General features: G+C 46.6%; 1 protein-coding gene and 1 long non-coding RNA gene across 3 annotated transcripts; one reads left to right on the forward strand and one right to left on the reverse strand.

Annotated features, from left to right (window-relative positions):
- On the reverse strand, nt 1-25,391 carry LOC128330684 (protein KHNYN-like). Of its 2 annotated transcripts, none has more exons than XM_053263882.1 (8): nt 25,069-25,391; nt 20,938-21,229; nt 15,412-17,219; nt 12,110-12,240; nt 9,555-9,651; nt 7,628-7,735; nt 3,899-4,000; nt 1-1,561 (listed from the first exon to the last, which is right to left on the reverse strand). In XM_053263882.1, the coding sequence occupies exons 2-8, from the start codon at nt 21,151-21,153 to the stop codon at nt 1,231-1,233; spliced, it is 2,793 nt and encodes a 930-aa protein (XP_053119857.1). In that variant the 5' UTR covers nt 21,154-21,229; nt 25,069-25,391; the 3' UTR covers nt 1-1,230. The 2 variants fall into 2 exon arrangements, with proteins under 2 accessions (XP_053119857.1, XP_053119856.1); XM_053263881.1 differs by having other exon boundaries at nt 25,065-25,391.
- Nucleotides 15,738-22,349, forward strand: LOC128330688 (uncharacterized). The gene is made up of 2 exons (XR_008310210.1): nt 15,738-15,916; nt 20,432-22,349. It is a non-coding gene; the product is annotated as an uncharacterized LOC128330688 (long non-coding RNA).
- Nucleotides 25,392-26,922: the final 1,531 nt, after the last annotated feature.

Here is a 26,922-nt window from a genome sequence, read left to right on the forward strand (position 1 = left end):
TCCAGCTCCAATCATTTTCTGTATTTTACAACTTTATTATTAAACAGCCAATTTTATTAAGTAGCAACAATTTTATTATTAAACAGCCAAAAGCCTTTGGTCAGAAAATGCATGACACTCTTTGCTTTCAAAAAAAGGTTCAATTTCTCCAGTTACTGAAAAGCCAATTTTAAAAAAAAAAAAATCCTTTTTTTTTTTTTTTGCGTTGGGATATCTGAAATTTTTGCAATTTTCTAAGAAAAAGAGCATATTGAGTTTTCCTCCTCCGGCTGTGTTAGGAGGAGAAAAATAATTTCTTTTTTTGAAAAAATATAAATCTGGCACCTGAAACTGACTGAAGAATTTACTGGATGTTGGGAGGCACTTCTAAAAGAATATAATAAATAGAAACCAGAATGATTTTTAAAACACAAAAGCATGATCAATAATGCTTCCCGGACAAGGACATAAAAATATTTGCCATGGAGCTCTGGACAATAATCTAAAATAGAATTTGCTTAGTTTTGTGTTGCTGTCCCTCCCTGATCCATAGCGATTGCATCCATAATCTGGAAGGAAAAGACTAAGGTAACACTGAGGTCCTTCAATTAGTTCTCCAAACAAAGTCTACACTTTCCCCAGTCTAAATCAGATAAATTTGTCTGGAATTCACTTATTTGCTATGGTTTCCAGCCCAGGTACCCTGAGGATTATATAAATGCTGGGGATCCTGTAAGAAACCCCTCTTTTAGAACAATTCCCACAATGCCCTGGGATGGCGGGGTGAGGGAGCCATGACAGTTAAGTCAATTTAAATTCACAGTGGAGACATGCCATCCAAAAGGAGATTGTGCCACCACATGATGTATAACTTGCACCCCTTCAACTAGCTTCAGAATATGTACTAACTTAACCCTGAGGTCCATCAAGGCCACTTGAAAATCCACATGGTCTGGAACTGAACATCCATCATGCCACGGTAAGAAGAGACAAGCATTTTTTGTACTGGATAGTATGGGGGAGAAGCACTATCATCAGGGCTCTGTGATTTTGGTAGGAAGGGCATCAGCAGTGGTTAATGTTCTGCTCAGAATTAAATAACAAAAGTTGTTTTCTGTATTCCCCGTCACGTTTACAGATGCTGTGACTCATTTTTGCTACCAATGCACTGAAGTTCAAGCTCATACCAGGAGCAGCTGCATTAATGCACCCACATTTTGTGGGAGGGAGAAATGGATGAAGTTAGTTGGCTCAGAAAGAGATGTTGAGAACAGCCTCTGAGAGCTTATTGAGGTCACAGCAGCAAGGGTCCCTCATGAGTACAAAATCAACCCTCCGCTCCTGGCCAACAAAGATCTCCAAAAGGTCTCTCCTCAGCCGTTCGGTCTCTGACGTAGGCCGAAGTGTCTCCTCCTCCTTCTCCACGATGTCATCTTGAGGCCGCCTCCATCGATCCCTGGTCAAGCCGCCAGGGGGCCTCCTGTCTCGTAGATTAAGGACCTCGGTCTGTGAGGCAGGGCGGACAGGTACTGGCGCCGGTGCCATTCGGCCAGAGAAGGAGTGGCAGTTTGGTGCCTTGGTCCTGCAAGCAGGAATAAGATAGAAAATGTTTGCTATCTGACTTGAAAAGGGGCAGGAATGAGTTATTGCTTAGATAGCATGAAACCACACTCTGGGGGAGATGCAATACAGCAAGGCCTGGTTCAGCTGGGGCCATCTGGCTCCTCCTCTCCAAGAAGTGTTTCCATCTCTGGCCATTCCGTCATCTGCCATTAGGCTCCTCCCCTCCAGAACTGACACCACCATTGGCCGTTCCACCAGGTCATTGTGAAAACAGTATGGACGTTTTGGTACCAGAATATGCTGGTACCAACCCCTGGTCCTTTCCCCTTTCCTATTATGTCTCAAACTAGAAGCCATCCTCATGAAATGTAACCAATTCCATGTAATGAAACCTATATATAAATGCAGGAAGTAAAGCTCAAGCCACAAAATCTGAGATTTTGTTCCTTTTGAATCTGATTATGGGGGGCACATCAAAAAAAAAGGAGGAAAAACTACAAATTGTATTTATCTGATGCCCCTTTAAAAGCAGAAACACGTGATGCAGTTTTGCAGCACTGAACACTCTGGAGTTGTTGTTCCAAAATAACTTTCAAAGAGCTGATTGCAAGGCAGATAACTTTTAGAAGCAACTTTGAATTGCAACGAATTTGCTTGAATATGGTGGCCTGGTTCATACAATCATTCAGATCCAGGTTTAATGTGGGTCACTGACATTAGCATGATTATGTGAACCCACACCACTTTGGTTTACAGTCCAAGGTGAATCTGAGACTCCCGCCTTGGTGTGGGTTCACATGCTCATGCTAATGTTGGTAAGCTACATTAAATGTAGATTCGAAGGACATGTGGACCAGTCCAATATGTCTCAAGTTTATTTCAGCTCTAAACTCGGCCAGTCACCAGCCAAAAATCCAAGCCCTTCTCATCTCTGGCCACAAGATGGAGCAGTGTTGCCATCATCTTTCAACCGCAAGTATGCAAGAGCCAGTGAAGTGTAATGGCCAGAGTGTCTCTCATTACAGTGAGGGGTAATGGCCAGAGTGGATGAACAGAGATTAGAACCCGTGTTCCCTCTAAGGTGTGCGCATGCACATGCACAAAATGTCAGTCTCCTGCGCAGCTGTCTCTGCCAGGTGCTGCTCTCGCCACTGCTGCCCAACTGGTCCTGCTTTCCCCCTCTCCACGGCCAGGCCGCCACCACCGCTGCAGCCACCTCCCGATTTCCTCCTCTCCCCAGCCAGAATGCCACCACTATTGTGGCAGCCATGGCTGCCTCCTCCTCCAGGTTCGGATGCAGATCTCATCCGAAGTCTCATGAGAGGCGAGAGTTCCCTCTCGCAGGACTCCTGTCGAGATCTACAAATGGAGCAAGAGGAGGACAGAGGCGGTGTTGGGAGATAGCGGAGGCAGATGGCGGAGGCAGCCCCCAGGAGCCCAGAGAACAGGTAAGATGTTAAGGGGGTGAGGAAAAACACAGTTTGTGTGCCACGCAAGTCTTGTGGCAACCTTTGCTCTGTGTGTTTTTTAGGACTTGAAATCCTAAAACGCTGGAGTTTAAAAAATAACATCAAACTCACAAAAAGCAACCCTGCTGTCAAACACAGTCCACCACTAAAAGCATTAATTTCTTCCTGGTGTGTGTGTGCGTGTGCATTAATTCTTTATTAATAAAAAATAAAAATTAAAAAGTGTGTGTGTGTGCATGTGTGTGTATTAATTCCTTCCTGGTGTATGTGTGCGTGTGCATGTATATTAATCCCTTCTGTGTGTGTTTGTGTGTGTGTGTGTGCGTGCATGCATGCATGCATTCCTGGTGCTGGGGTGTGTGTGCGTGAGCGTGCATTAATTCCTTGATGATTAATTTCTTTTAAAAAGATTTTAAAATTTTCCACATTAATACTTTCCGTGCGTGTCTGTGTGTATATGTGGGAGTGTGTGCACGCACTCTGCCTTGATACTGCCACCCAATATCAAAACTCTTTCCACTCATGGAATGGTAAAGATTTAGAGGGAACATGGGTTAGAACCTGGGCCTCTGAGAGGAGAGGTACAGGTTCTAATCTCCACTCAGCCATGGAACTTCCTGGGTGACTCTTCACAGGGTTGTTGTAAGACAAAAATGGAGATTTCATGTATTTTGCCCTGAGCTCCTTGGAGAAAGGGCTTGAAAGAAACGGAACATAATGCGTCTGGCAGTCACAATATCTCTCCCATTAAAGGGATTTCTCCCCTTCTCTATTATCTGTATAGGGCTGTGTTTTTTTAGGCAGGGCTGCTCTTTTCATTCTCAGGCATGACCAGGCCTCTCTCTCAGACTCCAGCAGATTATGTATTCCCCAGTCTGGATGGATACCTGGAGTTTTGCTTCAGGAAGTCCTCTATGTAGGGCCCACCTCGTCCCAGAGGATCGTCAGGAACCATAAAGATGTTCCCCACGAAGATGTACTGCAGCAGACTGAACGATACACAAAGGGAGAGAGTGTCAAGCGGGGTCATTCCTATCTGGCCGTGATAGCGGCACTCATTCTTTCAACAGTCAATATGTCCAAGGACAGCCAATGATGCAGATACAACGTAAGCTTGCAGACAGGGTCTTGTCACTGATAACGTCGTGTTTGCACAGCACTTGTTATAGGAACATGAGACGCTGCCTTATACCGAGTCAAACCACTGGTCCACCTAGCTCTGGATTGTCTAGACCAGGCCTGCTCAACTTGCCCTTGCCGCTTAGCTGTTCTTGGACTACAGCTCCCATAATCCCCAGCCACAGTGGCCAATAGCCAGGGATTATGGGAACTGTAGGCCAACATCTGCAGGAGGGCCCAAGTTGAGCAGCCCTGGTCTACACAGACTGGCAGTAGCTGTCTGAGGATTCCGGCAGGAGTCTTTCCATCTCCTGGAGATGGAAGCATCTCCAGGTTCAATCGCTGGAGATGCTCCCAGGGACTGAACCTGGGACTTTCTGCATGCAAGCATGCAGGTGTTTTCCCACTGAGCAATGGCCTCCAGTCATTGTGACAGGGAGTGACAAAATGCGGGTCTTCATCTTATCTCAAGAATGTCTTATGCTTCCACTCCACCCTTAGTGCTCGGAATGGGGGACAGGCCTCCATTTTGTTATTAAATGAGGAGAATCCAAGCTTTTTGTCCTTGGACAGAGCCATGAAGCTATAGCCTTAAAGTCCTTTTCACAACAGGTGACCAGCTCAAACCAGACATACAAGTTCAGACCCATTACAGAGGAAGGATCTTGAGTTTGGAAGGAAAACCTCCACCCTGGATTGGTCTAACACCAGTGTTACATCAGGGACATGCTGACTCTTTTCACCGGATCCCAGAGCTGCCTACCTCCAGAAGAGCGGGAAAGCCTTCCCCTCCTTTAATCACTATGAAATAAGGGCCAAAAAAGACCCCCAGCCATTTTGTCACTGGTACAGTCGTGAGTTGCCAGTAACCAGGCCCATGCCACCAGCTGCTACTGGTGTCCAGAAAGGGAGCCGCTGTGGAGGTTAACACTCTCTCAGCCAAGGACCTGTCTACTTGCTGGAACTCAGGTAAAACTAGTTTTAATTAGTTGGTGAATGTTTTGTGGGTTTTCTTCCGAAATCCTGTGTGCCTTACTTTACTCTCATTTCCCCCTATTCATTATTCTATGTGCACTCCTTGTTTCTTAATAAATTTCAAACCTCAAAATGACCTCTTTAATGCATTTTTGCTTCTGTGCCATTTGGGTGGGGCAGTTTAGAAATATAATAAATCAATCAATAATAAATAACTAGCTGGGCCGGGCACAGAAAATCTGCACCTTCGGCTGGCCCACCCACTGCCTCCCCCACCCCCCGCCCGGCTTTCTGGCTGGCCGGCCTGTTCCACACACCCCGCCATTTCTCCCCACTGCCCCCAGCTTTCTGGATGGCGGGCCAGCTGGAAATCTGGCCCACCAACTCTCAGCCGCCGCCGCCGCCGCCTCCTCCCACTAGCCAGGCCAGCCCGCATCGCTATTTTCGTCCCTGTCACTATCCTATCTGGCAGCTGCTCGTGAACTCTTGCGATAGCTGCCACACGTGGGATTAGCCACGGGTACATTTAAGAGAATTAAATATATAGATGCTTTGTGTTAAAATCTGTAAGTTGTTTTAATAACTTTTACGCCTTAAAGAGGTCATTTTGGAGTTTGTCTAAGTGCAATGCATATTTCATCGCTGGTATATCGTCTTAATATTTTTCATATACTGAGGAGTGATATCAGTCTGGTTTAAAAGGTTTTGGAGGGTTGCTTGTAAAACTCTTCCCCATGTGCCTTCTAAGGTCATGCACTGATGAGTTGTCTGTTTGTTTGTTTTCATTAATATCCTGCTTGTCTAGAGCTGGGTTTGTTTATTTATTTATTTAAAATATTTATACCCTGCCCCTCCAGTGCACTACTGCTCGGGGCAGCTCACAACAATACGACAGACACAAGATACAATAAAAGTAATAAAATGAGCTAAACTTAAAAAGTTGTCAGATTAAAAACCACAGTCATTATGAGGTTCAAATTAAAGGTTTTTTTAAAAGCTAAAAACTGAAAATTATAAAAAGCTAAAGAACCTACCAGATAAAACAAAAAAATAATAATGGCGCATTAAAAGGCCTCCTTTAAAAGGTGTGTTTTAAGATGTTTTTTAAAAACACTGAGGGAGAGGGCATGGCGATGCTTTTCAGGGAGGGCATTCCAAAGCTGAGGGGCCACAACCGAAAAGGCCCTGTCTCTAGTCCCCATCAACCAGATCTCTGTTAGTGGCAGGGTCATGAGCAGGGCCTGAGATGATGAGCGGAGGGTTGTGTGGACTCTGGCTGTACAGTGCCTGCAGTTGTCCCAAGCCAGACAATTCTAGTCCCTATCTAACTGGTCCTGTCTAACCAGAGCATTGCATTCCTCCAGGGGCTGTTGCTGATGTTTTATGTTTCTTTTTAGACTGTGAGCCCTTTGGGGACAGGAAGCCATCTGATTTGTTTACTAGGGATGTGCACGGATCTGCGGAGCTGCGGTCCGGTGCCGGAGGGGGTGGCTCTTTAAGGGCGGGGGAGGGTGCACTTACCCCTCCCACCGTTTCCCCCCCGCCGGCGCTCCATTATTTTCCAAAATCCATGGGGCGGCAGCGTACCTCCCGGCCACACACGTCTGCCTGCCACACGTCTGCCTGCTACACACTTTGACCCCTCCACACACGTCACGTGTGTGACATGCATGTGTGACGTGCAACGTGTGTGGCGGGCACAACAGCGGGCGCATGCGCAGACTGTACTTCCTGATTTCCGGCCAACAACGGGGGAAGGGGCAGCAAGGAGGTACTCTGCTACCCCATGGATTTTGGAAAATAACGGAGTGCCAGCGGGGGATAAGCGGCCGGAGGGGTAAGTGCACCCTCCTTCGCCCTTAAGGACCCCCCCACCCCAGCGTCAGACCAGCAGCTTCGAACCGGTTCGGAGGCCCATAAAGGGCCTCCTGACCAGTTCCGTGCACATCTCTATTGTTTACCTTATTTTTCTATGTAAACTGCTTTGATAACTTATGATGAAAAGCAGTAGTAGTAGTCGTCGTCTGTCTAGAACAGGGTTTCCCAGCCTGTGGAACTCCAGGCAGTCATTCACACAATCCAAAACTGTGTTCTGCCCGGGTTTGGGAGCTGTGTGTGCTCCTAATTTCCGGTTGTGTGGAAGCAAGGTAAGAGGAGAGCCCGGGTAGAAGTGCTTGTGTGGAAGCAAGGTAGAAGGAAAAGCCTGGCTGGAACTCAGTTTCTGATTCTGTGAATCCCATCATACCCAGCTACAATTTATTGTGGCTGGGGATGATGGGAGTTGTAGTTCAGCAACATCTGGAGTGCCACAGTTTGGGAACCCTTCTTCTAGAACAGGGATTCTCAATGTTGGGTCCCCAGATGTTATTGGACTTCAACTCCCATAATCCCTAGGCCCTGTGGCCTTTGGTTGGGGGTTATGGAAGTTGGTCCAAAAACATCTGGGGACCCAACATTGAGAATCCTTGTTCTAGAAGGTTCAATGAGGTCTCTTCAGCCCCAATCGGAGGATCCCACTTCACCTCTCCTTAATGATCCGGATCCATCTTTTTGACTCCTTTGCAAGATCCCGGAACTGGTCGTTGGTGACGATCACACCATTGGTCTTTTCCGCCAGCTGAAGCATGACCCTGGGCGGGGGGGGGGGGGTGGGGAGGAAAGGAAGGTGCTGTGAGAAACATTATATAGAATATTTTATATCTTGCCATTTTCATGATTTTCAAATGTCCAGAGCAACCCTCCCCATGTCTATTCATCAGCTGAGAAACTCTGCACATCTGTCACAGAACCCAAAGCTTGTTGCAAAGGATTCTGGGTCATGTTCTAGGATGGACAATTTGCTCAGGCCGGGCGCTGACCAAGCTTGCTCATTCTTGGCCCCTGTTGAATCTAAAGGGCTCCCTAAAATACAATCAGTGCCCCCCTGGGACTCTTCCATAGGCCCATTTAGTTCAGGATTTTCTCCACTTACTGGGAGCAGGTCTCCAAGGTTTCAGGCAGGACTCTTTCCCAGCCCTACCTGGAGATGTCAGGAGCTGAACCTGGGACTTTCCACAGCCCTTCCCGAGTGAGGAACTGCAGATTCTGTAGGAAGCTTCCTTGTACTAAGTCAGACAATTGGCCCATCTGGCTCAGTACTGTCTACACCAGGGATTCTCAACGTTGGGTCCCCAGATGTTATTGGACTTCAACTCCCAGAATTCCTAGTCCCAGTGGCCTTTGGTTGGGGATTATGGGAGTTGAAGTCCAAAAACATCTGGGGACCCCACGTTGAGAATCCCTGGTCTACACTAACTGGCAGCAGCTTTATACGGTTTCAGGCAGGAGTCTTTCCCAGCCCTCTCTGCAGATGCTGATGGGGAGTTGACCTGGAGTTGACCTGGGACTTTCTGTGTGCAAAGCCGATGCTCTGCCGCTGTGCTATGGCGGCATCCAATTCTTTTGCTGTTATTTTAACTGTATGTTGTACACTGCTGTGGAAACCTATCCCAAGCTGGAAAAGGATTGTATCATTTGTTAAAATAAATTTAAAAATAAATTAATGATTGATTGATTGATTGATTGATTGAAAAAATAAACCTTCAGACTTCCCTGGAATGCACCTGGAAAACCCAGGGTGGTGAATGAAACTATCGTCATCTGCTCTTGAGTCTTGAAATTAAATACAAAATTAAGCTAAGAATTTATGATGGTTAATGGGAGAATCTGCCCGTCTCTCTCATTCTGTCTCAGTGGCCACAACCCGTTTCTGTTCCTTTGTATGGTCCTCCATCAGTCAGCGTGACTCATCAATCACGCTTCCCCTCCACGTCTGCCACCGAGTAGTTTCCTGATTCTGTTCCGTGTCTGACCTCATCAAAGCATCGTGGTATCCATTGTCTTGCTTGCTGGAAAGCCCAGCCCAGGGGAAACCCCGGGGACGGTCCAAGGCCAAAAAGCAAGAGGATGTCTTCAGAAGTTTCCACTGCAGGTCTGCCCAGCTTACATGAAATCCAAACTAAAACTGGGGCTGCTGCATTTACTTAAATGAATCGGTTAGACGAGGTGAAACCCTCTGATCTACTATAGAGGCATGGCGCTGTGCATGGTGGGTTTTTTGCACAGTCAAACCAGTCTTTGTCCAGCATTGCATCAGCAACCTTTCCCATTTAAAGTTCTACTGAACGCTCTGTGATATCACAGCAGCTGAGCCAATGGCCAAGGAAAGCGGGGAGGGAGAGCTTACAGGCAGCAGCCGGCCTGTATGGGCATGCTAAACCAGAGCTGCACAACTTTGGCCCTCCAGCTGTTTTTGGACTACAGCTCCCATCATCCCCAGCCATCGTAGCCAATAGTGAAGGATGATAGAAGCTGTAGTCGAACATCTGCAGGAGGACTGAAGTTGTGCAGTCCTGTGCTAAATAGTGCCAAATCCACATGCTTACTAGCTGTTTAGTGAATCCTGCTCACCTGTCGTCATATGGCACAATGCCTTTCCCATCTATTTTGCGTGATGGAGTGACCGAGAGGATGCTCAGGTCATGCAACTCGACCAGGAAGTGCTGTTCTGTGGTTGGGGAAAGGAAGGAAGGGGAAAAGAAGAGGCATCAGGAATGTCTGGGTGTCAGAGACGCCTCACCTCCTGCAATATTGAGAGCCCCATTTTAGTCATGTGGACTCAGACACAAGTCCCACTAATTCCAATAAGACTTACTCCCAACCCCAACTAAGTGTGCAGAGGATTGAAATCTTGGGAAGCAAACCAATTTGGCCACTGGAGCTGCTGCAAGAAACCGCAGCAGACACACGACCTTCAAGGCGGTTAAGAGAATGCTTGCTCCCTTAACCTCATTCAACGAGGAGGCTACACAGACAGGTTTACCACTGTGTAGCCACTGGGATCTAGCACGATCCCGGTGGTTCACACAAGCGAGCAAAACGGACGCAGTGCATTATTGGGGCTCTGAAAACAAAAATTGCCCCAATAATCAGTTGACTTTTAAAACATGTTGTTAAAATACAAGTACATACTAGAACAAGTTGGGGTTTTTTGCAATAACTAATCAGCCTACTTTCCTTTCACGGTCTCTACATCTGGACTAAATTTGGTGCAAATTGGAGGTCCACAAGTTAGACCTCTTGTGCCTCAAATGTTCATGTGTCCGCCATCTTGGATCGGGGTGGATGTCATCATTACAAACTGCACCATTGAGGTGTCCCTGTGTGTCATCCACTACAGCTGTTCCAAATTTGATTCAAATCAGACAGTCTTCAAGTTAGTGCACTTGAACCTCAAAAGTTTATGCATCCGCCACCTTGGATCAAGGTGAGTGACATCATCACAAACTACACCATTGGGGCATCCCTATGTGTCCATTCAGCTGTAGCAAATTTGGTTCAAATCAGTTAGACTGTCCAGAAGTTAGTGCACTTGCAGCTCCAAAGTTTACATGTCCACCATCTTGAATTGAGGTGGATGACATCGTCACAATCTTCACTGTTGAGGTGTCCCTATGTGTCCCTACAGCTGCAGCAAATTTGGTTCAAATTGGTTAAGCGATTCACAAGTTAGCCTACTTGCACTTCAAAAGTTTGTGTGTCTGCCATATTCAATCAATGTGGATGACATCATCACAAGCTATGCCACTGAGGTGTCCGTGTGTGTCACACACTGCAACTGTACCCAAATTGGTTCAAATAGGTTAGGCAGTCCACAAATTAGCCCGCTTGTGCCTCAGATGTTCATGCAGCCACCATCTTGAATTGGAGTGAATGACATCATCACACACCATGCCACCACTGAGGCTTGTGCCTCAGATGTTCACATCTTGAATTGGAGTGGATGACATCATCACACACAATGCCATTTGGGCATCCCTATGTTTCCCTACATCTAGCAAATTTGGTTCAAATCGGTTAGGCAGTCACAATTTAGCCCATGTGTGCCTCAAAGGTTTATGTGTCTGCCATCTTGGATCGGGTTGGATGACATCATCACAAACTCTGCCCTATGTGTGACTCACTGCAACTGTGCCTAATTTGGTTTAAATTGGTTAGACAGTCCACAAATTAGCTTGCTTGCACCTCAGATGTTCACGCGGCTGCCATCTTGAATTGGGGTGGATGACATCATCACACACCACAGCCTTTGGGAATCCCTATGTGTCCTACATCTGTAGCAAATTTGGTTCAAATCGGTTACGCGGTTCACAAGTTAGCCCACTTGTGCCTCAAAAGTTTACGCGTCCGCCATCTTGGATCGGGGTAAATGACATCATCACAAACTACACCATTGAGGTGTCCCTATGTGTCCCTACAACAGTACCCAATTTGGCTCATATTGGTCCAGGCATCGCGAAGTTGATGGGGATTGGGGGACACGGATACACACACAGAATACCGGGTGATCTCATAAGCCTACTGGAATGTAGGCTTAAAAAAAATGGACAGTTGATGTCATTTTTAAAAGAGAAACTCTTCCTCCTCTTTGATGAATGAAAGAATGTCTCTTCCAAGGTGGGGCCGACTGTGACACATCTGAACATCAACAAAGAATTCTCTATTGTCCTTCAGAGCAGTTTCTGTTTAACAATACTGTATGGACCCACAACAAAATGTTGCAGTATATCCCTGGTATGGGGAAAAGGAAAAAAAAAGCGGAATGTTGTGGGTTTGTGTGACTGTGTGCATGTGCGCACAATTATCAGCAGATTAACAGATTCAATGCACAATTTCCCCCTCTGTTCCTTGGGAGAGTTCACATACATACGGTTGTTTTTACATTATTTTGGAGGGTGAACCCAAAGCTTACGTGCTTCAAACCCCTTCCCCCTCAGAAACACAAAAGGCTGGTGAAACCAAGAGTTTGAGACACCTTTCCCCCTCAGAAGCAGAAGGGGTTGTGCCTGACTTGAGGGAGCAATTCTTCTTAATCAGATGCAAACTGATGCCGACTTGATCAATGAAAGCTTACAGACTTCATGGGTTAAGATTTCTTCTCATTGGGTGACAGCCCTGCATCTTACCTCTTACATTGGGATCTTCTTCCATCCGATGTGCAGGTACCAAGACGGTCACTTCTCGGTGTCCACGGTCCCAGAAATGTTGAACAGCCAGTGCGATGCCCCGGCAGGAGAAAAATTGGTTCAGACCATGCCTGCAACAACAGAAGGAGGCATTCACATGTGCAGGGATCATGTCCACTCACGTCTAGGAAGAATTGCTTAGGTAATTCCACAGGTGACCCCAAACAGTGATAGTAGTAGGGAAAGCAGGAAATGCAACAGGAAATACTTCATTAGGGAAGTATGTCTTTAATGATGTTCTAAGGAAGGTTAGAGCTGCCATTTGATCCAGAGTGCCGACCATTAATAACTATTCCACATTAGCCAGTTCTCAACAAAAAACTATCTGCAACATCATCTATATTATACTCCAAGGAGGTCAGGGTAGCATACAAATCTCCACCCTCATTTTATCCTCACAGGTAGGTTAGACTGATCAGCAGCAACTGCTCCCAGATCATCCAAGGGGGTCTTCATTTATTTATTTTATTTCTCAATTTTTATACCATCTTTCATAAGGTATCCCAAGGGGGTTTACAAAAGTTAAAATACAATAAATAAAAACCACATTTTAAACCATCGTAAAAACTATGTAAAAACCATAGAACACCCAAAAAACAACCACCATAAGAATGACGGACAGAAGCAGGAGAGATGAGACTCGGCAGCCCTATGGGGTAAAAGCCTGAACAAATAAGTTGTTCTAGTAAAAACTAATCTGCCTACTTTCCTTTCACTATCCCCACAAATGGACTAAATTTGGTTCAAATTGAGGTTCACAAGTTAGATCTCTTGAACCTCAAATGTTCACATGTCCACCATCTTGGATTGGGAGGATGACATCATTACAAACTATACCACTGAAATGCCCCTGTGTGTCACTCACTATAACTGTACCAACTTTTGTTCAAACTAGACAGTTCACTAGTACACTTGCACTTCAATAGTTCACATGTCCAACATCTTGCATCAGGGTGGATGACATCACCACAAATTACACCATTAGGACATCCATATATGTCCCTACAGCTGTAGCAAATTTGGTTCAAATTGGTTAGGTGATTCATAAGTTAACCCACTTGCGCCTCAAATGTTTACATCTCCGCCATCTTGAATCGGGGTGGATGACATCATCACAAACTACAACATTGAGGAGTCCCTGTGTGTCACTCATTACAATTGTACCAAATTTGGTTCAGATTGGTTAGAAGTTCCACAAGTTAACCTACTTGCGACTCAAATGTTTATGTGACCATCATCTTGAATTGGGGTCTATAACATCACCACAAACTACACCATTGAGGTGTACCTATGTACTCCTACAGCTGTAGCAAATTTGGTTCAAATCGGTTAAGTAGTTCACAAATTAGCCCACTTGTGCCTCAAAAGTTTACATGTCTGCCATCTTGAATCAGGATGGATGACAACACAAACTACACCACTGAAGTGTCCCTGTGTGTCACTCACTACAACTGTACCTAATTTCGTTCAAATCGGTTAGAAGTTCCACAAGTTAGCCCACTTCCGCCTTCAATGTTTACACATCCACAATCTTGAATTAGGGTGGATGACGTAATCACAAACTACGCCATCGAGGTGTCACTATGTGTGCCTACAACTGTACCCAATTTGGTTCATATTGGTCCAGGCGTTGCGAATTTGATGGGGCGGGGGAAACACACATACACGGACACACAAAATGCAGGATGCTCTCACAAGCCCATTGGAAAATAGGCTAAAATGGTCTTGAGTTGTTGTTTTTTAAAGAAGGCTTAGATGTCACAGAGCTGACATTCATTGGGAGAGCATTCCAGAGCCTGGGGGCAACAACAGAGAAGGCCCTGTCCCATGTGCACAACTGAGTGGGAGTTAGTACTCAGATCCCCCCGCTTTGCCAGCGGCAAAAGGTGCAGAAAGGGACAAACCAAAATGACCATGGAGCTGCAGCACCTTCTCTGCAAGGAGAGCATGCAACACTTGGGGATCTTTAGACAACCTAGGGATTTGAAGTTTCTGCTGCATGTGATACTCAAATGCCACAGAGCCCCTCAATCTATGCAGAAATGCCCTTAATGTTGCATTTTTTGGATTCTATTCCTAACGTTTGGCAGGGGCGGGTGGAGCTGGGCGGAGGAATGCAAGAGGAAGACCTTGCCATTTCGTGGAGGACATAATGAGGCGCTTCACACAATCGGAGTGAAGAGCCGGAGGGAGTTCTGCGGGGAGAACGGGCTTAGCCCTCTCTCCCCGCAAGCGATCAAGAGGCAGCCCTGGGCAGCTGGATCGGTGTCCGCGCGGCCCCCGGAAGTTCCAGGATGCCCCGCGAGAGAGACGCCCGAGCCCGGGAGTCTACTCGTGTGTCGCCGCGCGCCGCAGCAACACACGAACAAAAAGATGAGGCTAACGGAGCCCTCGCTCCGTTAACCTCATCCAAGGGGAGGGGTAATTAGGCGGGCTAGCCACCTTGGGAGCACGCCTGGGTTCCCACGATCCCTGGAAAGCCGGCTAAGCTCCCTTAGCCCGCTTTTCAGTGATAGTGAGAACAGCTTCAGTGTTGACTCCCCTTCCAACCTCACTGAGGGCTAGTACCTTTTAATGTGCAGTAGGCTTTTTGGGAACCGGGTTAACTTTTGGGAACTTCCTCCACTGCCACCCCTAGGAAAAAGCTGTATCTCCCTTTGCATGCAGAAGTTTCCAGATTCAATCCCTGGCATCTCCCGGTAGAGCTGAGAAAGACCCTTGTCTGAAACCCTGGAGAGCAGCTGCCAGCACAGACAATACTGATCCAGGTGAACCAACAGTCTGATTTGATATAAGGCAGCTTTGCCGATATGTTCAGCAGGCAAGCCTGTGGAGGCTTCCCTTTTGGGCTGCTAGAGGACAGGGCTTCTGAAGGAGCCCTTATTGCAGTGCACTGACACTCCTTCATAAACCTGGAGAACACTCTAGAACATGGGCTCCTGACATGTTGCTGGACGACAACTCCCATCATTCTCAACCGCAATGGTCACTGCCACTGGGGATGATTGGAGACTCCAATTTGGAGTTATAATCCAACAACTTCTAGGGACCTGAGGTGGGGAACTCCTGCTCTAGAACACACAGAAAACTCCTGAGGAGATTTATCTATCTTCTCGTCGGGGAACCCACATAAAGCAATCTGAAAGGCCAAGCCCTAGATATAACATTTTTCATGTCCTGAGGCCCATTCCATTAATAAGAGTGGCTAATAGAGTTCCTGCACACCCCTATCCCATGCTCACATCATGGCCACGTTGCTGCCATCAATGATGACTCTCCGTAGGTTCTTCTTTCCTGGGGTGTTGGCCAATTTGAGCTTGAACTGGGTCTGGAGCGCCTCCTCAAAGCGCTGGGCTCCGGTCACCGTAGAAACAGAGCCACGGTTGAGAGGCCGTAAGCTGGTGCTTTCTGTTGACACATTCTCCCCAGAATCCAATGTGGAAAACAAAGAATTGACACTGGGAGACAAATCCGGAGAGAAAGCAGGAACTGGGAGATGTGTCGGGAGTGGGACGTGGGTACCCTCACGGAAAGGGGACCCATTGTTCTTCGCTCTCTCCGGAGAAGACCTCTGCTGCGAAGATGCTTCATGATTCAAGATGGCTTCCCTCCGGACACCAGGCTGCTCTCCAAGTTCCGGCTTTATTGCTGAGGCCCCCTCAGCTTCATCTTGGCCTTTCTCATTGAGCCGCCAAAGCAGGCCTGCCAATGGGACTCCTGTCTCTATCTCTGCTGGAATCTCACTGGGTGAGTGCCCGCAGTTGGCCACTGCTGCTTTGATAACTTCCCTGAGGTATTCAAATTCATCCTGGCTCTTTCCCTGTGGAGGGGGAGAGTGCTCTCTTCCGCTGGGTTCTTTCTGGGGGAGGGCGACATCTTTCTGGGACAAGCCAGCCTCTTCCATCTGGACCCTGTCCAAAATAGTCGAAGGGGCCTCCTGTACCCCACCCTCCAAGAGGACCTTCTTGACAACCCGCTCCTCATAGCCCATGGTTTTAAAGAAGTTCAGCCTCATTCTGAACTCCTTCTCCGTCCACGATGACAGGAGGACGTCGGATGTCTCCTGCTCTTCCTCGCTGCTTTCCTCAGGCAAGCTAACAGCGCTTGATTCTTTGGCATGGACAGTGTTCCTCCCTTGCTCTTGCAGGTGCGCCAAGGCCTCTTGTAGGCCTTGGTGACCGGGAAGGATCCGAGGTTTTACGGATGGAATGGGCTGCGGGGAGCTCTTGGGTCCATCCCATCCCTGTGAACTGTTCAAGCCAGTTGGAACGCCCTGAGGTATAGTGTGCGTTTCAGCCTCAGCAAAGTCTCTGGGCAAATCCATCCTTGACACGTGAGGTGGCGTTTGGTCTTGAGGCCTACCAGCCACGATAGGCACATCGGCCCTAACATCTCTGGGTCGAACAGGATGATGTGGCTGGGTAGAATCTTGGGGCTTATGAGGAGATTCCTGAGGCCTAGCAAAGCCCACAGACACGTCGACACCAGAGTCTCCGAGTTTACCCTGCTCTTGCACTCTACCATGCATGCCGAGGGTACTTTGAGATCTACTCAGAGACTGAGGCCCGCTGCCTCCCCCCGTTTCAAGCTCCCACCCCAGCAACCGGTCCTGCCCCAAAGCGGGCTGTGTCCAACACCCATTCCTTTGCCTCTGCTCCCTGGCTTCTTCCTGAATCTCCTTCACCAAGCTAAGCAAGTCCTCCTTAACTGAGGTAGGCAGGAGCAGGAGATCCATAGTATGTTTGTCGTCGAAGCTCTCCACCAGCTTCCGGAAGGCCCTCTTGACCTGGGCCTCCTGCTCTAGGGGCAGCCTGGAGTTCTTCTGGTGTTTCCCCACAAACTCCTGGATCCGGCTCTGGGCCATGACAAAGGCTTCAGCCAAGCCAGAAATTAACAGGGTCCCAGGGTGGAGCAGAGTGATGTTAGCAGAGGTCCCTTGAGTGAGGCAGTCCAGGAACAAACTGCGCGCCCCTAGAAATATGCACTCCATGTCTTTAGGGTAGTTCACCTCCATGCTCAGCTCCGGGGCACAAAGACCTTTGATGTATTCCTGGAAAAGACAGCAGAGCAGCAAGTCAGATAGAGCAGATATGGAAGAGGAGTGGCCCTGTTGTTCTCTGGCAACCCAAAAGGGGAACCTCCACATCTGCTCTCTGGGGTTTCAGACAAGGGTCTTTCTCAGCTCTACCAGGAGATGCCAGGGATTGAATCTGGAACCTTCTGCATGCAAAGCAGATGCTGGAACCTTCTGTATGCAAAGGGAGGTACAGCCTCTTCCTAAGGGTAGCAGTGAAGGAAGTTCCCAGGAGTTTAACTGGTTCCCAAAAAACCTACTGCATGTTCAAGGTACTAGTCCTCAATGAGGCTAGAAGGGGAGCCAACATTATATCCTCCACGAAATGGCAAGGTCTTCCTCTTGCATTCCCCTGCCCTGCTCCACCCACCCGCCCCTGCCAAAAGTTAGGAATACAAACAAAGAAATGCAACATCAAGGGCATTTCTTGAGCCCTGTTCATATATTACATTGTACAAGTGTAAAGTTGTCTGTACATTCACTTGTATGTGCTTTTGTGTGAATAAATGTACCTGTGTGGTACAGATAGGAAGCATACTGCTGTATCTGTGTTCAAGATAAAACATGAACAACTGTACCTGTGTACACTGTATATGCGTGGTACAAGTGTTGAACGCAATGTGAGAATGGGGCTTTGGTGTGTATTCCCAATGTTAGGCAGGGCGGGAGGAATGCAAAAGATAGACCTTGTCATTTCACGGAGGTGTCATTCATGAAGCACATAATGTTGGCTACCCTTCTAACATCATTGAGGGCTAGTCCAGTGGTAGAGCCTCTAAGTCATCATCTCCAGATAGGATACCAGAAACACTGAAAAGCTGTTGGCAGTCAGAGAAGAGAATACTGGCAGTTTCCTATGTATCTATGTAACATTAAAGCCCGATTCAGACATTATGCTGTACAAGTGTACATGTGTTTGTGTAAGTAAGTAAGAATTTATTACGGTCAATGACTAGCCAACATACACACCAGAATATAAATCAGCATAGAACAAAACAAAATCAAAACAGTAATAACACCGCATCAGGTTATGCAAAAACCTCAGTTACAGCTCAGTTGTTCCCGTCTCATTTTACAGGCTGCTGCACAGAATCTTGCTGCCCCTGCTGGGACAACTGTATGTTGATTCGCCAAAAGACAGGAGATGTAATACTCTTCTGATTGACCAGGACTAATTTTTAAAAATGGTTCGATCCAGATAGTACGAATGCCTCTATCATTTTTAGATTGTGAGCCCTTTGGGGACAGGAATCCATCTTATTTATTTATTATTTCTCTGTGTAAACTGCCCTGAGCCGTTTTTGGAAGGGTGGTATAGAAATCGAATAAATTATTACTAATAACAATAACAATAATAATATGTCTGGATAAAACAAACCAGTCAATAACACCTGTCTGTGTAAACAAGGAATAATAATAATAATGATAAAGGCACAGTGTAAAAGAAGATGTAAGGCAGACTCAATGTCACCCAAACCACATGGACAGATCCGGTTCCTTGGCGGTATCTCCTTAAATCTGCCATCCAAAACGGCAGAAGGCAAGGCATTAAACCACGCCAGCGAAAAGGCTCTCCTCTGGTTTAAGGTGGTCAAGTGGGCGAGGTATACAGCTGGCTGGGGGTAGTTTGAAAAACCACCTGAAGTGGTGATAACCAGACTTATATCCAATTGCTTCTCCATATCTGCCACACTCTGTTTAATCATTTCTTTGGCAGCGTCATGACCCAAAGCCAATAAATATTGCGGTGAGAAGCCATATCTGCCCAAATTGTCATAAAGGCTCTTGCACCAGGATGAGTGAAACTCATCTTTCAGAACCAAGGGGGCAAAGCCCTGAGGGCAGGCATATAATTTAAGCCGGTAATTAAATGTACGAAGCCACACCTGTGCCTCAACTCTGGTCAACCCGGTTTCTAAATGCAAGATAGCATTCAATACGCATCTGGGGCTTGAAAAATGGCACGAAGGAATCCAGATTGCACCACTTCTCAGGGCTTAAAATTACAGGTGGGACAAATCTGAACCCTGTACAACATTTGGGCCAGTATTTTAGCCTGATGCACCCTAACCGCCTCAGGAATTTAATGTCTCCCATTAGTGTAAAAGAATTTGAGTAAAGCAGATGCACTCCTCTGCACACTTGCTGCTGCGTATTCACCGTGTGGGCTCCACGAACCTTTTGCATGGAAAACTAGACCCAGGTACTTATAAATCTTAACCTGCTCGACCCTGCACCCATTAATTTGCCATTAATGTTCTTGTGATCTCTTGGCAAATACCATGACCTTGGGCTTTTGTGTATTTATAACAAGCGACTCATCCTCACAGAACTGTGTGAATTTTCGTAACACCCTCCTCATACCAACTAGCATCCTTGATAATATGGCCGCGTCATCGGCATAAAGTAAAATCGAGATGGGTCTACCAGCTAGCTTAGGCTGATGGATGTCAGGGTTGTCTAAGAGGGGGATTAAGAAATTAATGTAAAAATTAAACAAAGAGGGAGCTAAAATACATCCTTGCTTAACCCCCTTCTGCGTAGCAACAGGTTCAGACATGTGGCCTTTATTATTACACTTTACACTCAGTGAGGTGTTTTTGTACAGCATACGGATGAGGAAGAGTAATTGTGGGTCTATGGAGATATTGGCCAATTTGCTCCAGAGTCGAGATCTAGGGATAGAATCAAAAGCGGCTTTGAAATCAATAAATGCCACGTATAAGGAGGAGGAATTGTTGGTATACTTTTCCGCTAAGTGTCTGAGAACCGGGGCCTGATCCAATGTAGATCAACCAACATGAAAGCGAGCTTGTTCGTCTCTAAGGATATTATCTTGCTCTGCCCAGTCAATAAGCTTGTTGCAAAGATGTCTAGCATACACTTTGCTAACTATGCTCAACAAGCTTATTGGGCGATAATTAGATGGACTGAAGTGACGTGTTTGTGTGAATGACTGTACCTGTGTTCATTTTTAAAGTGAACCTCAATATAGGCCCTTCAAATGCAGAGTACAGATAGGAAATGTACTTCTGTACCTATGTTCAACATAACATGTGAATGACTGTACCTGTGTACAGATCTGTACCTATGTACACTGTATGCTTGTTGTACAAGTGTTGAACATAACATGTGAATGGGCCTTAAGTCATAGCTGAATGTCTTTGCTCCACATTGTTCCCTGGCAGGTGGGGAAGCTCACAACAGGATGATGCTGGAACACATGACCTGTTACAAAGAAGAGTCTGACACAAATATTCTGTTTTGGTGGCATACCTAAGGAAGGTGCATGCTTGGAGATTGCTGTGGATCAGCTAACATAATACCCCAAGAACATAACATTTCAAACAGGAGTCATCATTAAAAACAAACAAACTGAAGGAGCTGAAGCAGTAACAAAAGTAGTTTTGAAAAACTGCTGTCCAAGATGGCAGCCGCACATGAGCAGAAAGGTTTTCAATGGGTACCTGCAGGCATACCAAAGCCCTGTCTTTCATGACCACAGGCCATACCTCAAATGGAGGTGGAACACACAACAAGGTGTCCTCTGAAGGCCAAAAGTGCAGGCAAGTTCCTAAGGGCAGAGATAGTCCTGCAGATATCTTCATTTCAAACCGGATTAATTAATTTGTATTCCCAAACTCGTCCACGAAGATCAACAGAGCCCTTATCGCTCCCACACTTGCCCCATTACCTTTGCCCGTTGCAGATTCTCTCCATGTCCCTGTAGCTGCAGCCATATCTTCCTTGCCGCCTGGGGTTCCCCACTGGGGCTCTGTGCTGACCCCAAAACCCCCAGGACATTCAACTCGACCCCAAAAAGCTGCTCGATTCGAGGACGGTGCTGGGTCATCATCTCCTGTGCCGCCTCGGGCACAGCAAATTCGTCCAGAGTTCTCCCACTGGGCATGTTGGGAGATCACGACGCTGGCTTTGGTGTTGCACTCCGGTTCAGTGACAGTGTGGGACGTTGTGCAGTTAACAAGCTGTGGGAAGAAACTACTGGTTGAAAAAGGCTCTGGGTTGAATTTTACCTTCAATCATAATACAAGGAGCTCCAATATCTTTCTCGCCTACTTTCTGAAGGGAAGACGTCTTTTAAGATCACTGCGTCTGCATGTATGTCTGTGTGTGTTCCACCCCACTGTGTGTGTTTTTCATAACAAATGTTATTAAATGTTTGTGTTTACAGTCTGAAACAAATCAAATTCACAGCAAGTGGAAAGCCATCCTAGAGAAAGGCAATGGGAGTATTTTTTGCTGATCTGCCATCTTGTTTCAAGATGGCTGCCACTCAAAATATAGCAAACACCCCTTTGTAGCTCTTGTGTTGATATCTGGATACAAACCAAATTCACAGCACGTGGGAGAGAGCCCTATGGAACACAATCGGACCTACTTTTAAAAAAAAAACTGATTCACCACTTTGTTTCAAGATAGTAGCCATCCAAAATATAGTCAACACCCCTTTGTAACTCTTGTACTGACTACTGAAAACAAACCAAATTCACAGCACATGGGAGAGGGGCCTAGGGGACCCCAGTAAAGGTATTTTTTGGCAGTCCACCATGTTGGTTCAAGATGGCAGCCACACAAAGTATAGACAACACCTCCTTGTAACCCATGGGCTGGTAGAAACCAAATTCACAGCACATGGGACGATGGCCTAGGTAAAAGTAACTAAGTTAAAAGATGTAGAAAGTAGGCTCTGTTAGTTCTCCATAGACCAGCTTATTTTGTCCTACAAGAATCTGTACCAGGAGCACGACTAGAAAGTGGGAGGATCACGGTTATGCATGGGAGGTGAGACGCACTGAGGAAATACAAGCCAGAAGCATGAAAAAGGGTCACCAGCACAGAGCCAGGCTCTGAACCCAAAAGCCAGTTCTGAGGGAGCTGAACTGAACTCAAAAGCCAGTTCTGAGGGATATTTTGAGTAAGCCAGAACCAAACCCAAAACAAAAATCTCTTGTTGACTTGACCCCAGACCAAAACTGTGAATGTAAAACATGGTAGCTGATTCGAAATACATGCTTCCTCGGTTAGGTGTGCAGCCTTTATACAGCCATAACTGTACAATAAATGTTTTATCTTCTTGTTTCTGTAGCCCGGTGTATGTAGTTTGTTTGTAAATTCCCTTTTAAAATATTCAAACATAAACAGCTTTTTAAAAAAGATTAAGATTTTATTTCTCAAGCTAGACAGTTTTTGTTGTATTTATTTTTCAGTTACACAGCAATCTAATGTAGTGTTTGATATTGTTCTACATGAAATGTACTACAGCATGATGAAATGAAACTGGTTCAAAGTACCTGAGTGAATAGAAACTGAGCCACAGAGCTGAACAGAAACTGACTGTTCATAACTGGAAATGCAGCCAAATTGTTAATCATTGAACCCCTATACCACGAGCACTGTTCCCTCTAAGGCGTGCGTGTGTGCCCACACTCACACGTTTTTGGATGTCCACTCAGTTCATTTTAGATCAGGTTGAATCAGGAAGGGTCCACTCTGAATGCATTTGCACACACACTGCCTTGATACTGCCGCCCAGAACAAAACTCATTCCGCACACTGATTTAAAAAATTTAGAGAGAACACAGACCACAAGACTGTGAGAATGCAAAAAAGTCAAAGAATGTGACACCCATTGCAGAATTTAGGCCCCTAGGCACCCCAGTTTTCAGTTTTTTTCAAGCAACCTTCTATAAAATGAGGATATTAATTATCGACTCAGAGAGCTGTGATGAGGACAGATGAGATCATGAAGATTGAAAGAAGCAAGTAGGGAGGCACTATAAAATGATTTTTGATTCAAGGAAAGAGGGAGGGAGGAAGGGGGAGAGAACTCCCATTACTAGGTGGAGTGTGTGGAAGCTGAACTGCAATCTCTCAGCCAAAGTCTATTTACATGCTGATTCATTATAATTATTACTACTACTACAAATATTGATAAAACTGATTTTCTATGCTTTAAAAAAGGCCTTAAAGAGATTTACACAACAAACAAGAAGAGGAGACGGTTCCCTGTCTCCAAAGGGCTCACAATCTAAAAAGAAACACAAGAACGACACTGTCAACAATCCCTGGGAGTCTGGTGTCTTACTTGTGTTTCTTTTTAGATTGTGAGGTTGCTCATGCTGAGCTGAACATGGTTACTCTCCCCCTGCTGAACAGATATCCTTCAAGATATGTTACACACACACACACACACACACACACTTACTTTATGATGCTTGTAAACCATTGGGGAGGGGGGTATCTTACCAGAGAGGGGGCATCTTCACATTTATACACCAATGGAGTATAAATGTGAAAAATAAACAAGAATAAGAGAGTCGCCAATGACTCAGCTGGGAAGTAACTTGCCTAGAGATCAAGAGGTTCCCAGTTCGAATCCCCGCTGGTGTGTTTTGCAGAAGAGGGGAAACTCCTATATATGTAGTTAGATACCATATATCTCAGGTAGCAGTGATATAGGAAGGTGCTGAAAGGCATTATGCGCGGGAGGTGGCAATGGTAAACCCCTCCTGTATTCTACCAAGCAAACCACAGGGCTCCGTGGTCGCCAGGCACCAACTCAACTTGACGAGCAACAAGGATGGAAGAGTCTTGTGGCACCTTAAAGATGAACAGATTTTCTCCGAGCATGAACTTTTGGGATTAGAGCCCCACTTTTATCAGACGTAGGAAATATTATTTCAATTGACAGATATACATCTGTATGATAGACGCATGAACAAACACAGACTGGTGTGATTTTGACAAAAAGCAGTATATATGCTTAATAAGAATGATAAATGGAGAGGCCAAAAGATCACAAAACGCAAGAGGTGGCATTGGGCAGGCAAAGCTCAACTCTACGCCAGATAACCTCACATCCATCCGAACTCTGCATAGAAACCTTACGGGCCTTTCATGACCTTTCAGCAAAGGTTGGCAATTCTCCAGGACTGGCCTGGATTCCCCAGAACTGGCGTCAAAACAATTCCAGAGAGTCTGATGGGCCAATATTGTAAAAAAAAAAAAAACCCTGGACAAATAATGGAAGTAAATATCACCAGGATTTTTCTGACAGAGTTGGCAACCTGGCTGGTGGCCCCACTGTTTTTCTCTGTTGTGTCTGTATGCGGTGTGTGGCACAGATACCATCATTACCTGAACTGAGGATTCTGAATTTAAGACGGGCACCTTAAAAAGCAGAGAGGTCCAATACAAGTTATTCCTGCGTTTTCTCGCAAGGAACAGGACTTTGAATTTAAGATGACCTCCTGATTTCTCTTATCCAGAAACCTGGGGGATGGGAGGGGGGACCCAAGTCTTCGATTCAGGCAAATACAGCCGATAATCTGTCAACGCAGCAGACCCCTTTCTGAAACGCCACCAAAGCTTCTCCCTGAGCATGGGTCCTCAGAAGCCAGCAAAATGCAGCTCCAAGCCCGTGTGGCTGGCAGGCGAGAGGGGCCAAGGCTGCAATCCCAGGCACGTCTCCTCGGGAGTAAGCCTCACGGGCGGCAACGGGGCTGACCTCTGAGTCGACGTGCCTCGGCTTGCGCGGTTGATCTGCGTGCGTCGTCTTGACACCCACAGCGCCTGCCTGACGCAATCTTTCCTTTGGAGAGAGGGCGAGATCTAGAGGGGTACCCTCTTCTCCCCCACCGAGACCCTCGCCCCGACGATCCCAGGACGCCGCCGCCGCCGCGCTTCTCCCAAGGGGGTCCTCCTCCTCCTCCTCCTCCCACAACGCCCCCTTCCTTCTTCTCCTCCCCGCATCCCAACCCACGGCGGAAAGCAACAAACCCCCTCCGCCCTCGCTCCTACCCACTGGAAGCAGCGTCGGGTTGCCACCAGCAGCGCCAGGCAGCGACGATCCGGCCATTCCCATCTCTCCTGCCTCCTCTCTCTTTAACCAGAACCAACAAAAACAAAAGTCAACTTTCCGCTTCCATTTTGGAGCAATGCGGAAATGCCCGATGAGGTTTGTAGCCTGGAGTTTCCCGGCTGGGCGGCGCGTCCCCAGGGAAGGACTTTCACTTTGCAAGCCTCCTGTGCCGATGTCAACTTCCTCCTGCATCGAAGAGGTAGAAATGTCGCCGCCTTCTCCCCGCCACCTGCGCCCCATGCTTTGGTCTGGCGCGCCTCCCAACCGGGCAGCTGATTTATAATGCTGGGGCACGCACCCCTGGGCATGGCCAGAGCGCCCCGCGCGCACACAAGCCGGTGGAGAACCAAGGGGTGGACGGGCAGAGGGGCGTGTTTAAGCCTGCGAAATGCCTCTGGTGGTGTGCAGAGAGCACCCTGCGTCCATACAACAACAACAATTTATATACCGCTTTTCAGCAAAAGTTTCAAAGCGGTTTATATAAATAAGATGGATCCCTGCCCCAAAGGCCTCAGTAAAGATCTCCCAAACTGCATAAGCAAGGGCTGCGAGTGCTTCTGATCATGTGCAGAAGGCCCTTAACAACAACAGCAACAATTTATATACCACTTTTCAATAAAAGTTTCCAAAGCGGTTTACATACAGAAAGAATAACTTCCATAGACACAATAAGGCTCTCCCGAGCTGCAAAATCAAGGGCTGCAAAATCATGCCTCTGATCATGTGAAAAGGGCCCCTGACTTCCATGCACACAATAATAGTTTTAAATGGCACTTTAAAGGATCTCAGGGTCCGGTAAATGTTTTTGATCGTATGCTGAGGGATTCTCGCTTTCATACACACAATAAGGGTTTCTAAAGGAAGGTTCTAGGATCTCAAAGGGCTTCTGATCATGTGCAGAGGGCACTGCATACAGGTACATGCTTCCATGAATATAAGGAAAATATATATTATTACAGAGTGCTCCTAATCATGTGTACTCAGCAATGTCCCATTAAGATCCACAGCACTGACTCTGTCCATTATAAAAGTCCTGAGACAGTGATGGCGCTGGAGTGCTCTTTCTTGAGAAGTTTCATCAGGCCCTGTGCACAGGATCATAGGAAGCTGCCATATACTGAGTCAAACCATTGGTCCATCTAGCTCAGGATTGTTTTCACAGACTGGCAGCAGCTTCTCCAAGGTTGCAGGCAGGAATCTCTCTCAGCCCTATCGTGGAGATGCCAGGGAGGGAACTTGGAACCTTCTGCATGATGGTGCTCTTCCCAGAATGGCCCCAGCGGGATACATCTGATCCCTAAGGGATACACATGTAGTCTCCCATTCAAATGCAAACCAGGGTGGGCCCTGCTTAGCAAAGGAGACAACTCATGCTTGCTACCACAAGACCAGCTTGCAGTAGCAAGCAGACATGTGACTCCTAACAGCTGGGTGGAGGGAGGCATCCCAAGTCTTGCCTCCCCCCAGACGATCATTCTTTTCCTGGTGTGGGTGCACTAGACCCCCTTAAAAAACAAAGGTTAAGAACAGGTTATTCCTATACTTACTCAAAAGCAACAGCACTCTGAATTTATGATGACCCCTCCGCAATTTCTATCAAATAACTTGGAAAAAAACCTGGTCTTGGATTCAAGTAAACAGAGTGAATAAATAATAAGGAAGATGGTTCCCTGCCCCGAAAGGGTTTACTTTCATTTTAAAAAGTTAAAACCTGCCAGTTATTCAAGATACAGTCTGCACTACTGGAAGCAGCTCTCCAAGGTTTCAGGCAGGGGTCTTAACCTGGGATCATCTCCT

Source organism: Hemicordylus capensis, chromosome 6 (assembly GCF_027244095.1).
Source record: "Hemicordylus capensis ecotype Gifberg chromosome 6, rHemCap1.1.pri, whole genome shotgun sequence".
Lineage (NCBI taxonomy): Eukaryota > Metazoa > Chordata > Lepidosauria > Squamata > Cordylidae > Hemicordylus > Hemicordylus capensis.